The 18,316-nt window shown below is 46.0% G+C and overlaps 1 protein-coding gene and 1 long non-coding RNA gene across 3 annotated transcripts in view; one reads left to right on the top strand and one right to left on the bottom strand.

The window, feature by feature from the left end:
- Nucleotides 1–18,316, top strand: part of TCHP (trichoplein keratin filament binding) — a 212,009-nt gene that overhangs the window by 85,728 nt on the left and 107,965 nt on the right. For both annotated transcript variants that reach the window (XM_069214726.1, XM_069214725.1), the window contains exon 8: nucleotides 7,235–7,301. In XM_069214726.1, the coding sequence (XP_069070827.1) occupies nucleotides 7,235–7,301 (67 nt within the window). The remainder of the gene's footprint in view (nucleotides 1–7,234; nucleotides 7,302–18,316) is intronic.
- Nucleotides 1–18,316, bottom strand: part of LOC138266215 (uncharacterized) — a 170,291-nt gene that overhangs the window by 132,646 nt on the left and 19,329 nt on the right. The window lies entirely within an intron of this gene.

The raw sequence follows: 18,316 nt of genomic DNA, 5'->3' as shown, positions 1-18,316 counted from the left end.
AGGTGCTTCAGCAGACTGCTCCTTGCCGACTGTAAAAGTAGATCATGGAAGTTTTTAGTTACAGGTGTTTGTTTACTGAGAAGCTGGAGCTGCAGTAAACAAGTGTCACACAAAAGGCAGCATATTAGCAGTACTTTATTTTAATGTGATACTGAGTAGGAGGAATGAAGTGAGGAGGCCGTACCCTAGCAGAAGAGCGTTGCTGCCGACCCGAGGGCCTTTTCATTAGCTTTGGAAAGAGAGCGGTAATGGTAATGTTCAGCTCTCCCTCCACCCACACCCCTCAAAAACTCCCTTACCCATCTAGGGCCCTTTCACACCCACATTTAGATCACCTTGAGATAAAAAAGAATCGTCACTGGAACTCTATCACTGAGTTCCTCCATCATCATCCCACGCACTATTGCACCTTGTCTCTGGAAGCCAGGTATGGAAAGCGTATTGCCAAACATGATCCTGCCAGATTTTACCCCAGTCTGCTGCAACCAAGAGAGGAATACGACCGCAAGCAAAACATTGTTCCATAAGGCACTCCAGAACACTTCCTTACCACACTACCACCACGGAACCAGTTGTGCATAATTAATCAGCACAAGAAGAATTGTTTACATTTTTCAGGTGCAGAAAACATTAACATCATATTTGTCTTTAAGACCAAGATGGATGAAAATCTGAAATGGAGAACCTTTGCAAAATACACATAGTAATAATATACGGACACCACTATAATTAGAAGTGGTCTAGAATTGCTCTGATTAAAAAAATCATAATAATAATTAAAAAACGAACATTGTCTCCACTTTCAGAAGTAACTTTTGCTAAGGTGGAAGTGTATACCTCAGCTGGCCAGCATGGTGCATATTTAATATTTTGACGATCTCTCTTAATATAGATTTTGAATAGAAGCCATATTTTTTCACATTTATTTGCTATTACAAACACACAGACGTAATGGGGCACTAAAATAAACAATTAGATACAAGTTAAATTTATAACAAAGAGTCAGTAAGATGCAGTTATACATCATACAGGCAGCAGGAATATTTAAAAATATGCATAGGAGTTCTGTGTGTCCCTGTCAATGTCGTGTTGGCTCTCATTGTACCATTGAGGCTGCTGGATTTGTGTGGTAGCATCACCTGAATTGTGGGGAACTGAGTTTGATCACCCACCATGTGACAACTATCGGCCTAATCCGTTTCTGACCAGCTAGCAGCGCCTCACCTATGCCCAAGAGCTTGGGTGATTTGTGGCAGCTGGGGGCGCATAACATTGTGACCTCTCAGGGAAATCGTGGTGGATCAGATCTTATCCTTTTCTCCCAGTTACATTTATCTCACACATGCAAAGACAAACAGAAGCAGAAAATAGTTCGATAAGTTGTATTGAATCAGCTGCGTTCTAGATAAAAAGACATGGACTGCCATAATTAGAATGATAAAACATACTAAAAACAGAATGGTGACAAGAAAAGTCAAACACAAGAAAAGTCCCACCATACTGTCACTATCCAAGATGTATGATTCCTATCTACGCCACTAATGTTTTATATTACAGCAGGATAAGCCCTAATCCACCCTTCAGGACCCCCAGGAATATATCATCCCCCATACCTGAGTATGTCAGTAGTGGAGAAGTCTGTTGTCAATTGAGACACCTTCCCCATATTGCCCAGGGAACCGGTAGTCTCAGCAAGCAGCTGTAGCTAAGTCAAACAGCATGAGGGAGCAGTTATCACAAAACACAGAGTGAAGGAATGTCATCCTCAGAAACGTAAGTGCATTCGTAAGTGAAAGAACAGCAAGATAGAGGAAAAGTAAACATCACCACAAATGTGATTGTTTCTAAAAGAATAAAATGGAATAAAATGAAATGTAATAAGGCTAAAGGGCAGAAGCAGTAGGCCTATTTGCTAAAATAACGTGCCCATAATCACAACTAAAATGGCTTCACTACATCAGTGTCCCTGAAGCTAAGACCATCAGTAACAAGGGAGAGGGTGTTACCTCTATCTCCCACAGGAAATGCTTTGTCCTGCCTTCCTCTGCCTGAGCTGGTCAAGCAGCAGGAGGGCAGAAACCTGTCTGAGGGGTGGCAGCAGCGTAGGCTGCTCGGAAAACCCCTGAAGACTGGTAGGAGCAATGCTAGGGGTCCTCTAAGGAGTCCCCAAAGTGCATGGAATTGTACAGCCAATACCCTCAACAGTACTGGGGTATGATTCTGACATGTTTGATACCAAACATGCCCAGGTTCGGAGTTACCATTATGTTGCTGGATACAGGTGGTGACCAATGTCTTGTACATGGGTAAAATGGCTTCCCCGCACTTACGAAGTCCAGTGTAATGGAGGGGGAGTTCTAGGGGCACCTCTGCTCATGCAGTGTTGCCCTTACACACAGGTACCTGTACCCTGCCCTCTGGGCTAGGAGGGCCTACCATAGGGGTGACTTACAGTGACCTGGTGCAGTGACCTGTAGTGAAAGGGCGCATGCATCTTTTCATGCAGGCTGCAATGGCAAGCCTGCAGACATATTTTGCATTGGCTCCCATGGTTGGCACAATACATGCTGCAGCCCATGGGGAACCCCTGGTGCCCCAATGCCCGGGGTACCTAAGTACCAACTACTAGAGACTTATATGGGGCCACCAGTATGCCAATTGTGGGGTGTTCTAAGTCCTAAGCAACTAAATTTAGAGAGAGCACAGTCACTGGGGTCCTCGTTAGCAGGATTCCAGTGAACACAGTCAAAACGCACTGACAGCAGGCAAAAGGTGGGGGTAACCATGCCAAAAAGAGGGTACTTTCCTACAGCCCCCACCCTCCCCTAACACCCAAACAAAGGACAATAAGGCTAATCTTGCCCAGTTGAGTCTTCATTGTCTAAGTGGAAATATTTGGAGAGTCCATCTGCATTGGAGTGGTTCCACTGTATAGTCAATTCCCTGTAGGGATATGGACAACCTCAGAAGTTTTGGATTTTCACCTTTCATCTGTTTTAACCATAGATGGGGCTTGTGGTCTGTTTGAACAAGGAAGTGAGTACCAAACAAGTACGGCATCAGCTTCTTCAAAGCCCAGACCACAGCAAAGGCCTCCCTCTCTATGGCTGACCACCGATTTACCCTGGGGGTCAACCTTCTGCTAATGAAAGCTAGAGATTGGTCCTGGGCCTCTTCATTCTGTTGAGATAGTACTGCCCCTATCCATACCTCAGAAGCATCTGTCTACACAATAAATTGCATGGAGTAGCCAGGGCTTCTTAGTATAGGAGCAGAGCACATGGCCTGTTTAAGGTCATTAAAAGCTTTTTGGCAGCTAGCTGTCCACAACACTTTCTTGTGCATCCTTTTAGATGTGAGGTCATTTAAGGGGGCTACAAAGAAGCCATAGCTTTTAATGAACCTCCTGTAGTACCCTGTCAGGCCCAGGAAGATTCTGACTTGGGTTAGTGTGGTAAGGCAGTCCAATACAGAATGGTCTGGATTTTGCTCTGTAGTGGTTGGGTCTGGCCTCCACCTACCAGGTGGCCCAGGTAAACCACTTTTCCCTGCCCTATCTGACACTTCGAGGCCTTGATTGTGAGGCCAGCTCTCTGCAGAGCCTCCAATACATTCCTAAGGTGGACCAGGTGATCCTCCCAGGTGGAGCTAAAGACAGCTATATCATCTAGATAAGCTGCACTGAAGCTATCCAGGCCTTGGAGAACTTTGTTCACCAACCTCTGGAATGTGGCAGGTGCATTCTTTAATCCAAAGGGAATCACTGTGAAGTGATAGTGCCCACTAGGAGTGGAAAATGCAGTTTTTGGTTTGGCATCTTCTGATAACTTGATCTGCCAGCAGTCAGGTCAAAAGTGCTCAGATACTTTGCAGAAGCCAGTGCATCTATGAGCTCATCTGCCCTTGGGGTAGGATGAGCATCTGTTTTAGTCAAAGTACTGAGACCCCTATAGTCCACACAAAACCCCATCCCCTTTTTACCATTTTGGGAGTGTGGTTTTGGGGCAAGGGCAACAGGACTAGCCCAGAGGCTTTCAGAGGGCTCAATAACTCCCAGGTCTAACATATTTTCACCTCATGATCAGGCTGCTTGTAAATTTTGATTTTAACATGCAGGCTGTCACCTGTGTCAATGGTGTGTTCATACCATGTAGTTTGACCAGAGGTCAGGAACAACAATTCAGAGAACTGTCCCAGGAGGTTTCAGCAGTCGTCATTTTGCGACTCAGAGAGGAAGTCTGCAAGCACAACCCAGTCTACTAAGCCATCTACTGTACTGTAGGAGAAGAGGTCAAGGAGAGGGTCACTCTCTTCTTTCTGTCCCTCATCAGTTTGTCATAAGCAAAGTCATGTCAGAACTGTCATAGTAGGGTTTCATGCGGTTCACATGAAGCAACCTGTGGGGGCTTCATGGAGTGCCTAGATCAACCAAGTAGGTGACCTCACCCTTTCTCTCCACAATAGTGTGTGGTCCACTCCATTTATCTTAGATAAATAGTGTGTGGTCCACTCCATTTATCTTATTTATTTATGTGGGTCCTGGAACCACAGGTTCCAGGACCCACACTTTCTTTCCTGGCTAGTAAACAGTCAGCACAGCCTTCTGGTCATGCCATTGTTTTTGCAACTCTTGGCTGGTTTTTGGAAGTCCTCTTCATGTACTCTGCCATCCTAGATCTGTAAGCTGTATTATATATTCCACAATGTCCTGTTTTGGAGGCTTGAGAAATTGCTCCCAGCCTTTTACAAGAGCAAGGGGACCCCTAACAGGGTGCCCAAACAGAAGTTCAAATGGGGTATCGCCCATTCCCTTCTGAGGAACCTCCTTATAGGCAAAGAAGAGGCAAGGTAACAGGACACCTCTTCTGAGTTTCTCAGAGAGTCCCATTATCATGCCTTTGAGAGTTTTAATAAAACTCTTACCTAGTCCAGTTGCTTGGGCATGGTAAGGGGTGGTGAATTTATAAGTGACACCACACTCCTTCCATATGGCTTTAAGGTAAGCAGACATGAAGTTTGCACCCCTGTCTGATACCACCTCTTTAGGAAAACCCACCCTCGGGGAAATTCCCAGGGGGGCTTTGGCCACTGCAGGAGCTGTTGTGGTCCTAAGAGGAATGGCCTCTGGATATCTGGTGGCAAGGTCCACTACCACCACCAGTATAATTCTATTGCCAGAGGCTCCTGGATGGTCCAGGGAGCCAACAATATCCACCCCAACCCTCTCAAAGGGCACCCCAAACACTAGTAGTGGAATTAAAGGGGCCTTTGGGGTGCCACCTGTCTTGCCACTGGCTTGACACTCCTTGGTGTCTTCTGACATATGGGGCCAGTGAAAGTGAGGGACACACCTGTCCCAAATTGTGCTTTGCCTCAAATGGCCTGCAAGGGGGATATCATGTGCTAGGGTTAACAGGAACTTCCTAAACCTCAGAGGGATAACCAGTCTCCTGGTGGCACCAGATTTAGGGTCCCTTGCTTCTGAATATAGGAGGCCGTTCTCACAGTACACCTTATGGGTGCCACTGACATCCCCTGCAGCCTTAGGCTCTCCAGTGTGGGACAGGTTTTCTGTTCCTTACTGAGTTCCTCCCTGGTGGGCCCCTCTGCACCCAAGAGCTCTGCTGTGTCAGCTTTAAGCTCCTCTGGTGTAGGTTCTATCTAAGGAGTATGTTCTTAACCCTCAGGAGTTGAATCCTCACTGGAGGCTGGAGCAGGGTGTAACTCTTTACCCTTTCTGCTGTTCTGCTTGGGAGCCTCCTGAGCCATTGTTCCAGGTACCAGGGCTCCCAGTTCTTTTTGTTTCTTAACCTGTGCTCTGGTGAGGGTAAAGATATACCCAGCATTGCTGCATGGGCCTCCAATTCCACTTCAGCCAGTGTTGAAGTCTCGAAGTCATTACCTAGCAGACATTCAACTGGTAGATCAGAGGACACTACAACCTTTTTAGAGTCAGTAACCCTCCCCCCCATGACCTTCCAAAGCTAAAGTCAGTAACTGCCATGGAGCGGCTATGTTGCTCCCCCTAGACCCCATGAAGTTCACAGAGGATGTCTGCACCTTTATTGCTGCCAATGCTTGCTGGTTGACAGTCTGGTAACTAGCCCCCACATTAGACACTGCATGTGCAGGGCACATCGTTCAGCCTCCATCCAGCATATGCAACCCAGCCCCAGTTGAGACTTTGCATCCCTTTGTCAGCATAGGTGTGTAAGCATTAAAACCAGCACTACTGCGAGTCCTGGTTACCACCATAGACAGCCAGGACAACTTTACACCCGGACGCCACAGGCCAGGTAAAATTTAACTGACTGTTGTGACCTGTCCCTGGGAACTGCACAACTTTAACCCTGCAAGGGTTCCATGTAACTTGTTCCTTAAGTACGGTTTTGCAACCAGTGGTATTTTCTCTATGGACTAAAATGCATTATTTAAATGCCATTGTTGCTGTGATTTAATTTTGCTTCTAAAATTCATAACTCCGGTTATATTTATGCAATTCTGCTCATTTTCATGTCTAAATAAAGATTTTAAAAAGCTGTATTTTTATATACTGGTATTGAATTTCTTTTGAGTTGTATCAGTTACTTATCGTCCATGTTGGTTCTCTGAAATGCTTCCCACATGTTCCTCTAAGTAAAGCCTGACTGCTCTTAGCCACACTACCACGACTGAGCTAAGAATTCACTAGTGCGAATTCAAAGACTATCATTGGGGTTTTGTGAGAGTATTATTACATGGTGAGGACTAACTCTCACACCACATACTGCTCCACTTTCTTACACTTCGTAAATAGCTCTATTTAGTTCCCACTCTTTTTCTACTCTCCTTTATAATGGTGTAAGTCCTAAACTCTGAATCAGTTTTTCAGCTATACACTATTTCCCTCTGAGGTTTTCAGCATCATAGCCCAATTAATTTAACACACACATTTTCATCAAAGGGTAATAGAATTTCCTTGATAGCTCTATGTCATTACATTTGGAGTTTCAGCTATACTTAATTAATCATGTTCAATTCAATGTTATCTGACTGGTTTAGCAAAGTGTGTGTACCCTTGTCAAAATGCTCAACTGTATTTCTATTTTTTGGGCATAACCATATGTATTAACTATCTTTCTTTGTGCTTTTTCTTATTTTGTTTTTATGTTGCACCATAATGTAACTCTAACATTTACTAAACTATTTTTTATATGATTGTTATAGTCTGCCATGTGTTGTCATTGTTTTATAGACGATTTTTAAGCCGACAGTATAATGCTCAACTAAGGAGGCGAGCCCATCAAATACAGGAGGAGCTGGTAAGAGATCTGAAAAACAATAACCTATGTATAGATAAACATTCTTTCTCATATATTCCATCCTTTCCTTGCTTCTAGTGCACCAACATATTTCATTTGTAACATAGTTAGGCTGTGTTATCCAATTCAGTATCATAACTTTGATCAGTCTGGCTTATATAGCAAAGTAACTATTCAATGGAACATGGGTAGGCAGGCTGTATGGTGTTCTTTGGCCTCCATGGAACCTGACTGATTTTCAGCTACCACCTTGATGAACTGTGTTTCAAGTAGCTGGACATCATTCTGAAGGTGGGCTAAGGGTTCGGTTACAAGAGGCTGCAATATAAGTGGAGAAATGTTTCCTTCCATACTGAGCAAATTTCAGGCCCCAATTACTCCTTCCTCAGGCAATGACAGTCATGGCACTCATGAGGCAGATGTGCTGCCGCAAAAGAGTGGCATAACACGGAACAGAGGATGACCCTGCATCATCCGGCAACTGTATAATAGCTGTAAGAATGGCAGAGAGTTAAAAGAAGAGCTTCAGTGATAGAGTGGAATACTTGGTACGTTGGGAAGTTTAGTAATAGCAGGTGAGCTAATAGCAGCATTTGCCCACACCCTTCATCAGGGCATTGAAATGAGTGTTTCTTCTAGTTGGGAGGGGAGCAGGAAAGAATGGTGACGTTCTAAGCATTCCCACTAGCTATATTAACTCATTCTTAAGGCCTCACAAGGTAGCACAACTATATTTCTTCCTTGAAGCATATAAATTAGACTTCAAAAGGTTCAAGCAGTGGACGCTGCTCAGAAAAATGATTGATGAAGAGAAGACTACAATGGTCAAAATAACTATGGGCTTATCTTTTCAGCCCACAGCAGATAATAGCAAAGAGAGGCACAGTCAGAGAAAGATGAAATATTTAGTCTTATCAGCTTGTTGAGGTGGTGGGCTTGCCTTATAATGTGCCCCCTTTACTATTTATTGCACTCTACTCCTGTGTCAGTAGCATGCTCTGCTTTGAATCTAAAGCCGTAGTACAATAACTGGTCATTGAGGCTACCCTTGAATTGAGATAGTCTGCCGCATTACGCTAAAGTTGGAACATAATCTGCCTTTACTCTGCTGGATGGCCCTTAGTAGGTGCTCTCCTCTACCTACAGTTTAGCCCACCAGCACTCAGGTATAAGTGCTCTCATGTCCTCAGGAACAGCTATAAATACACATTCTTGTAAGGCAGATAAGCAGCAGCCAGGGGAGTTCACCCTAGAAAGTCCTCTAGACTTATGAATTCTAGAATACTTCATAAGTTGAACTCCTCTGGCTGCTGCTTACTTGCATGAGGTTGAACTACTCTTAGTCTGTGTTATGACATCTGAACAATTCCTTCAGTACCCTCCTCCCAACAATGGTTTATAGTCTGTGCATTTGCAAGGACTAGACAATCTTGTGCACCACATCTCCCACCAAGTGTTGAAGTGGAGTACATTTTTGTCGTACCATTCAATTTCTTTATTGGTGACCTTTAAGGATTTTTTGAATTCTTTCCTCCACTATGCCCATTTCAGAAATCCAGAGGTATGGGCACAGTGCACCAATAGCCCATGTCTTCGCTTCATCAGACACTAATGAATAGTTGGCATCTATTTACAAGTGCAGGATGGCTGAGTGTGTTTTCTTCTTGGTAAATCCTCTTTTCCTTTGCCGACATTTGCTTGATCACTTTTGTTCACCTTTGTGGAGGTTCTCACATTCGTGTTTGCCCCGTCCCAGTACCAAGCACACAGTTGGTCAAAGTCTTGGTCCATCACCATCATAAGTGGGCTCTGCGCCAGAAGAAGAGTTCCCAAGTCACCCTTGTGAGTCTTCTTACTCTGCCTTGCCTGGTATACAGAGGTCAAGCACCCAATTGGCCTGTGTGCTAGCCAGATCAAGATAACGTTTTAAAAGGGTCTCTGTTTTTCACAGTTGTGCCCTGTTCCTTTGGGCACACACACAGAATACCAGCGGAGGGAGCTGTCTTCCCCTCATCATTACCTTGTCAGGAAACTGACCTGAATTCATTAGGAACTCTGATGAGCTATCCACCTTTTTATTTACAGACACACCCCAAGGAGATAAGCACATTTTCTGGCTCTATATATGCAGAGTGGTAGACACTGAAGTACTTGATTCCACTGTTTAGAATCTTATCCTTCCCTACATGTTGCACAGTTTGTATTCAGTGTTTGTTTAATATGTCTGGTATCCATAATCAGGCAGAGACGGGAAACAAAGTATTAAAGAATTATCTTATTGTCAAGAAGCTCATGATCCCTGTATTGAAAACTGCAGAGTGCTCATTATCAGTTTGTGATAAAATGGTTTGTGTGTGACTTGAGTACCCAGTGTTTCAACTAAAGTTCATTCAGTTACTTTGCTGTTATTGGATTTGTGTGACTTACAGTATTCGATTACTATATTTATGTTATATGCATAGTGAAATACTATGAAAGTGTTGTTCTTTTACATAAAAATCAAAACTCTGGGTGTGCATTTCCATCTTTATTCTAACTGTAATGATTGGGTTGTACTCAATATTCATTCCCATCTTCTTTGAGCTAGACCTTGTCTGCTCAACCAATCTACCTAGCGAGTCAAGGAGGCTTAGGAGGGCAACGATTCATTACAGGCAAAATGTGCTGTTTTTTTTTTTTCTGTTGGGAAAATCTACAATCCTACATTTGATATTGCTAGGTTGTCTCTGGACCTGTAAGGCTCAATGGAAACAGCCCAACTGAGGATGTACTAGAAATGCAAGTGGTGAAAGGAGATATGATATTTATACAATAGGAGTGTCCTTTCTCTGACATGACCCCTGACAGAAAAAGTCACAGGTGATAAATAGAGATACAAAAAGAACTGCTTGGTTTAGGAGTATATGCATATGTAATAGTCCAAGTCAGATTGAGGGCCACGTTTAGAGGAAAATGCATTATTGTGTAGTAATGGTTGATTAGAATGAACCAATCACAAGTAAATAAATACTCTAACCCCAAGAATAGCAAGCACAAGCTAATTGTGTATTCATCTATAGAAACGATCCCACAAATGGATATATTTCAGTCTTCAAAATATTCTGGAACATAGCCAGAGAGACACAGTTCTGCAAATTCAGTAAAGTGAGCAGGCACAACCCTAACTGATGAACAATTTTGCTGATGTGGAATATGATCACAAATCTTTTAAAAAATGAGTCTATTTACACATGATGTTCTTGCCAAACTTCAAAATAGCAAATGTCTTCTGAAGTTATTATAAGTGACACAGTGCATTTCCTAAATTGATTGGGCTGGCTACCTTGTAAACCAGCATTGGCAAAGCCAATAAGTCTCACCTATACAAGAGGTACATCATGGCAAAACACCTTGCCAAAGGCAGTATATCAGTGTGTCTGCTGTTCAACATGGCTAACTGTTAGTGGCGTGGAGTGTCACAGTGGAGTGGGGAAGAAGAGTGTCCTAGAGTGGATTTGATGGAATGTCATAAAGTGGAGTAGGAGGAGTAATGTCGTTGAGTTCAGTAGAGGGGAGTAGAATTCAGTGGCAGAGAGTGTCGTAGAGGGGAATGGGGTGGAATAGGGTGGAGAGGGTTGGAGTGGATTGAGTTAGTGGGGCGAATTGGATTGGGCTAGAGTGGGCCGGATTGGATTGGGGTAGAGTGGATTGGATTGGATTGGAGAGGGGTGGATTGAAATGTGGTGGGGTGAGGTGGAGGGATTTGGGGTGGATTCGAGTGGGGTGGATTAGATTGGATTCGGGTCGGTGGTTTGGTTTGGAGTGATAGGGCTATTGTGGATTGGGGTGGGGTGGATTTGATTGGGATAGACTGGATGAATTAGAGTAGGGCGTGCTGGATGGATTGGAGTTTGGTGGGGGTAAACTGGGATGGGATGGGATGGGATGGGGTGGGTTGTACTGAACTGGGATAGAGTGTATATTGGAGTAGAGTGCAGTGGATTAGGCTGGATGTATTTGAGTGGGGTGGGGTGGATTGAAATGTGATAAGATTGATTGGTTTGGAGTGCTGTCGGTGGAGTGGATTTGAGTGGGGTGGAATTGCTTGGTGTGGGGTGGACTGATTGTAGAGGGATGTACTGGATTGAAGTGGGGTAAAATAAGATGGTTTGGAGAGGGGTGGATTGGACTGGAGTAAGGTGGATTAATTTGGACTGGAGTGGGGTAAATTAAAGTGGATTGTATTGGAGTGGGGTGGATTGGTTTGGAGTCAGGTGGATTGGGTAGTGGTGGACTTGATTGGGGTGGGTTGTATTGTAATGGAGTGGGTTGAAGTGGGGTGGATGGGATTGGAGTGGGTGGAATGGACTGGAGTGGATTGTGGTGGATGGGATTGGGGTGTGATGTATTGGATTGGAGTGGGGTAGATTGTACTGGGCTGGATTGGTGTGGGTGGATAGGATTGGTGTGAGGTGGACTGGACTGGACTGGACTGGAGTGGGATGGATTGTGGATTGGAATGGGGTGAATTGGGATGGAGTGGGGTTAATTTGGGATGAGGTGGTTGGATTGGAGTGGGGAAGACAGTTTTGGATTAGAGTGAGTTGTTTGAAATTGGAATTGGGCAGGTTGTAGTGGGCAGGTTGTTTTGGACTAAAGTGGGGCTGATTAAAATGGAAGGGAGTAGGTCAGGTTGTTTTGGATTGAAGTGGAACATATTGAAGCAGAGCAGATTGTTTTGGATTGGAGTCAGGCAGACGGGAGTTTTGGATTGGAATGGGGTAGATTGGAGTGTGGCAGATTGTATTAGCGAGGATTGGAATGGGGTGGATTGGGGTGGTGTGGGATGGATTGAATAGGAGTTGTGTGGATTGAATTTGAGTGGGGTGGATTTGAGTCGGGTAGACTAGGATGGGATGGGATGGGGTGGATTGGGTTGGTGTGGGGTGGATTGTGTTGGAGTGGGGCGTATTGTTTTGGGTTGGAGTGGGGCGTATTGTTTTGGGTTGGAGTGGGGCGTATTGTTTTGGGTTGGTGTGGGGCGTATTGTTTTGGCTTGGAGAGGGGCGTATTGTTTTGGGTTGGAGTGGGGCGTATTGTTTTGGGTTGGAGTGGGGCGTATTGTTTTGGGTTGGAGTGGGGCGTATTGTTTTGGGTTGGAGTGGGGCGTATTGTTTTGGGTTGGAGTGGGGCGCATTGTTTTGGGTTGGAGTGTGGGGCGCATTGTTTTGGGTTGGAGTGTGGGGCGCATTGTTTTGGGTTGGAGTGTGGGGCGCATTGTTTTGGGTTGGAGTGTGGGGCGCATTGTTTTGGGTTGGAGTGTGGGGCGCATTGTTTTGGGTTGGAGTGTGGGGCGCATTGTTTTGGGTTGGAGTGTGGGGCGCATTGTTTTGGGTTGGAGTGTGGGGCGCATTGTTTTGGGTTGGAGTGTGGGGCGCATTGTTTTGGGTTGGAGTGTGGGGCGCATTGTTTTGGGTTGGAGTGTGGGGCGCATTGTTTTGGGTGGGAGTGGGGCGCATTGTTTTGGGTGGGAGTGGGGCGCATTGTTTTGGGTGGGAGTGGGGCGCATTGTTTTGGGTGGGAGTGGGGCGCATTGTTTTGGGTGGGAGTGGGGCGCATTGTTTTGGGTGGGAGTGGGGCCCATTGTTTTGGGTGGGAGTGGGGCCCATTGTTTTGGGTGGGAGTGGGGAGTATTGTTTTGGGTGGGAGTGGGGCGTATTGTTTTGGGTGGGAGTGGGGCGTATTGTTTTGGGTGGGAGTGGGGCGTATTGTTTTGGGTGGGAGTGGGGCGTATTGTTTTGGGTTGGAGTGGGGCGTATTGTTTTGGGTTGGAGTGGGGCGTATTGTTTTGGGTTGGAGTGGGGCGTATTGTTTTGGGTTGGAGTGGGGCGTATTGTTTTGGGTGGGAGTGGGGCGCATTGTTTTGGATGGGGGTGGGGTGCATTGTTTTGGATGGGGTGCATTGTTTTGGGTGGGGCGTATTGTTTTGGGTGGGAGTGGGGCGTATTGTTTTGGGTGGGAGTGGGGCGCATTGTTTTGGGTGGGGGTGGGGCGCATTATTTTGGGTGGGAGTGGGGTGCATTGTTTTGGGTGGGGCGCATTGTTTTGGGTGGGAGTGGGGCGCATTGTTTTGGGTGGGGCGCATTGTTTTGGCTTGGAGTGGGGCGTATTGTTTTGGCTTGGAGTGGGGCGTATTGTTTTGGCTTGGAGTGGGGCGTATTGTTTTGGCTTGGAGTGGGGCGTATTGTTTTGGCTTGGAGTGGGGCGTATTGGTTTGGCTTGGAGTGGGGCGTATTGGTTTGGCTTGGAGTGGGGCGTATTGGTTTGGCTTGGAGTGGGGCGTATTGGTTTGGCTTGGAGTTGGGCGTATTGGTTTGGCTTGGAGTTGGGCGTATTGGTTTGGCTTGGAGTTGGGCGTATTGGTTTGGCTTGGAGTTGGGCGTATTGGTTTGGCTTGGAGTTGGGCGTATTGGTTTGGCTTGGAGTTGGGCGTATTGTTTGGCTTGGAGTTGGGAAGATTGTTTTAGGATGAATTAGAGTGGGGTGGATTGGGTTGATGTGGTCTGGATTGGATGTGAGTAGGCTGGATTAGATGGGAGTGAGGTGGAATGAATGGGAGTGGGGTGGATTATACTAGGATGGATTGGGATGGATTGGGGTGGGATGGATTGGATTGGAGTGGGGTGAATTTTGGATTGGAGAGGGCAGATTGGCGTGGGACAGATTGTTCTGGAATTGAGTGAGGCAGACTGGAGTGGCACCAATTTTAAATGGGGTGGATTTGAGTAGGACTGTTTTGGATTGCAGTGGGGCAGGTTGTTTTGAGTTGGAGTGGGACAGATTGGAGTAGGGTAGATGGGAGCGTGGCATATTGCTTTGGACTGGAGTGGTGCAGATTTTTTACATTTTTATTAGAGTGGGGTAGATGGGAGTGGTGTATATTGTTTTGAATTGGAGTGGGACAAATTGTTTGGGATTAGAGTGGAGGCAGATTGGAGTGGGGCCAGATTGCTTTGGATTGGAGTGGGGCAGATTGCTTTGGATTGGAGTGGGGTGGATTGGAATGGGACAGATTATTTTGGATTGGGGCGGGCTGGAATAGGGTAGATTGATTTGGATTGGAGGAGGGCAGATTGTACTAGGATGGATTGGAGTGGGGCAGATTTTATTAGGATAGATTGGAGTGGGGTGTATTGGGTTGGTGTGTGGTGGACTGGATGGGAGTGGGATGAATTGGATGGGAGCAGATGGATTGGTTGGGAGAGAGGTGGATTGAATTGTGATGAGTGGGGTGGATTGGGTAGTGGTGGATTTGATTGGGGTTGGTTGGATCGGAATTGGGTGGGGTGGATTGGACTGGAATGTTTTGTGTTGGATGGGATTGGGGTGAGATGTACTAGAGTGGAGCGAGATGTATTGGATTGCAGTGGGGTAGATTGGACTGGGCTGGATTGGTGTGGGTGGACAGAATTAGTGTGAGGTGGACTGGATTGTAGTGGGATGGATGGACTGTGGATTGGAATGGGGGTGATTTGGGATGAATCGGGATGGAGAGGGGTTGATTGGGATGAGGTGGGTTGGACTGGAGTGGGGCAGATAGTTTTGGATTAGAGTGAGTTGTTTGGAATTGGGCAGGTTGTAGTGGGGCAGGTTGTTTTAGATTGAAGTGGGGCAGATTGGACTGGGGCTGATTTAAATGGAAGGGACTGGGGCAGGTTGTTTTGGATTGTAGTGGGGTGGACTAGAATGGGGCAGATTGCTTTGGATCGGAGTGGGGCAGACTGTTTTGGATTGGAGTGGGCGGATTGGAATGGGGCAGATTGTTTTGGAGTGGAAGCTACTGGCTGGAGTGGGGCAGATTATTTTAGATTGAAGTGTGGCAGACCGGAGTGTGGCAGATTGTATTAGGGTGGATTGGGTTGATGAGGGATAGATTGAATGGGTGTGGGTGGATTGAATTGGAGTGGGGTGGATTTGAGTGGGGTGAACTGGGGTGGGGTGGATTGGTTTGCAGTGGGGTGGATTGTTTTGGGTTGGCGTGGGACAGATTGCTCTGGATTGAAGTGGGGCAGTAGGGAGTCATGCGGATTGGGGTGGGGCAGATTGTTTTGGATTGTACTGAGGCAGATTGGAGTAGGGCATATTGTTTTGAATTGAAGTGAGTGGTCTGGATTGGATTGGAGTAGGCTGGATTAGATGGGAGTGGAGTGGAGTGGATTGCAGTGGGGTGAACTGGGATGGAATGGGGTGGATTGTATTGGATTGGGGTGGGATGGATTGTATTGGTGTGGGATGGATTGTTTTGGATTGGAGTGGGCAGATTGGCGTGGGACAGATTGTTTTAGAATGGAGTGGGGGAGACTGGAGTGGGGTGGATTCGAGTAGGACTGTTTTAAAATGAAGTGGGGCAGATTCTTTTGGATTGCAGTGGGGCAGATTCTTTTGGATTCGAGGGCAGCACATTGCAGTGGGGCAGATTGTTTTGGGTTGGAGTGGGACAGATTGGAGTGGGGTAGATGGGAGTGAGGCATATTGTTTTGGATTGGAGTGGGAAGGATTGTTTTGGATTGGAATGGGGCAGATTATTTTGGAGTGGTGCAGATTTTGTTTTTCGAGTGGGGCGAATTGGAGTGGTGTAGATGGGAGTGGGGTATATTGTTTTGAATTGAAGTGGGGCAAATTGTTTTGGATTGGGACATATTGGGGTCAGGTAGATTGTTTTGGATTGAATGGGGCAGATTGGAGTGGGGCGGACTGGAATAGGGTAGATTGTTTTTGATTGGAGTGGGGCAGATTGTACTAGGATGGATTGAAGTGGGGTGGTTTGGGTTGGTGTGGGATGGATTGGATGTGATTTGGGTGGATTGGAGAGGGGTGGGGTGAATTGGGTTGGATTGGAGTGGGGCGTATTTTGGATTGGAGTAGGGCAGACTGGAGTAGGGCAGACTGGAGTAGGGCAGACTGGAGTAGGGCAGACTGGAGTGGGACAGATTGAAGTGGGACAGATTGTTTTGGAATGGAGGGGGCAGGCTAGAATAGGATAGATTGGATTGGATTGGAGTGGGGCAGAATGTATTAGGATGGATTAGAAAGGGGCCAATTGTATTAGGATGAATTGGAGTGGGGTGGATTGGATTGGATGGGAGTGGGGTGGGGTGGACTGGATGGGAGTGGAGTGGAGTGGGGTGGACTGGACTGGACTGGATGGGAGTGGGGCGGATTCAACTGGATGTGAGTGGGATGGGGTGGATTGGATGGGATTGAGGTGGATTGGAGTGTGTTGGGATGGGGTGGATTGGATTGCAGTGGGGCGTATTTTGGATTGGAGTGTAGCAGACTGGAGTGGGAAGGGTTGTAGTGGGGCAGATTGTTTTGTATTGGAATGTGCGGATTGGAGTGGGACAGATGGTTTTGGACTAAATTGGAGCAAATTGTAGTGAGGTGGACCGAAGTGAGGTAAATTGTTTTGCATTGGAGTAAGGCATAGTGTTTTGGATTGGGGCAGATTGTTTTGGAATGGAGTGGGGCAGATTGTTTTGGAATGGAGTGGGGCAGATTGTTTTGGATTGGAGTTGGGCGATTTGGAATGGCATACACAGGAGTGAGGCATATTGTTTTGGATTGGAGTGGGACATATTGTTTTGGATTGGAGTGGGACATATTGTTTTGGATTGGAGTGGGACATATTGTTTTGGATTGGAGTGGGACATATTGTTTTGGATTGGAGTGGGACATATTGTTTTGGATTGGAGTGGGACATATTGTTTTGGATTGGAGTGGGACATATTGATTTGAATTGGAGTGGGACATATTGATTTGGATTGGAGTGGGACATATTGATTTGGATTGGAGTGGGACATATTGATTTGGATTGGAGTGGGACATATTGATTTGGATTGGAGTGGGACATATTGATTTGGATTGGAGTGGGACATATTGTTTTGGATTGGAGTGGGACATATTGTTTTGGATTGGAGTGGGACATATTGATTTGGATTGGAGTGGGACATATTGATTTGGATTGGAGTGGGACATATTGATTTGGATTGGAGTGGGACATATTGTTTTGGATTGGAGTGGGACATATTGTTTTGGAAAGGAGTGGGACATATTGTTTTGGATTGGAGTGGGACATATTGTTTTGGATTGGAGTGGGACATATTGTTTTGGATTGGAGTGGGACATATTGTTTTGGATTGGAGTGGGACATATTGTTTTGGATTGGAGTGGGACATATTGTTTTGGATTGGAGTGGGACATATTGTTTTGGATTGGAGTGGGACATATTGTTTTGGATTGGAGTGGGACATATTGTTTTGGATTGGAGTGGGACATATTGTTTTGGATTGGAGTGGGGCAGATTGTTTTGGATTGGAGTGGGGCAGATTGTTTTGGATTGGAGTGGGGCAGATTGTATTAGGGTGGTTTAGAGTAGGGTGGATTGGATGGGAATGGGGTGGTTTGGATGGGAGTGGGCTGGTTTGGATGGGAGTGGGCTGAACTGGGATTGATTGGAGTGGGTGGATTGGATTAGAAAGGGGGGTGTATTTTGGATTGGAGTGGGATGGATTGTTTTGGGTTGCAGTGGGGCAGATTGGAATGGTGCAGATTGGAGAGGGGCAGATTGTTTTGGATTGGAGTGCAGCAGATTGCAGTGGAGCAGATTGTTTTGCATTGGGACTGATTGGAGTGGGGCGGATTTATTTGAATTGGTGTGGGGCAGATTGTTTTGGATTGGAGTGGGGTAGATAGGAGTGGGGCAGGTTGTTTTGGATTGAAGTGGGGCACATTGTTTTGGAGTGATGCAGATTCTTTATGTTTAGAGTGGGGCAGATTAGATTGGGGTGTGTTGGGAGCATTGGAGTGGGGTGGGTTGGAGCGGATTGGACTAGGGTGAGGTGAATTGGTGTGGGGGTAAAGTGGGGTGGATTGAGGTGGGGTAGATTGTAGTGGGGTGGATTGGGGTGTTCTGCACGATTAAATGTTAAAGCATCATTTCAGAAATTACACATAATAAAGAAACAATAACGCTTTGC

This window comes from Pleurodeles waltl, chromosome 11 (assembly GCF_031143425.1).
Source record: "Pleurodeles waltl isolate 20211129_DDA chromosome 11, aPleWal1.hap1.20221129, whole genome shotgun sequence".
NCBI lineage: Eukaryota > Metazoa > Chordata > Amphibia > Caudata > Salamandridae > Pleurodeles > Pleurodeles waltl.
Note: the sequence above shows the minus strand (reverse complement) of the source record. Positions and strands in the feature narration are given on the sequence as shown.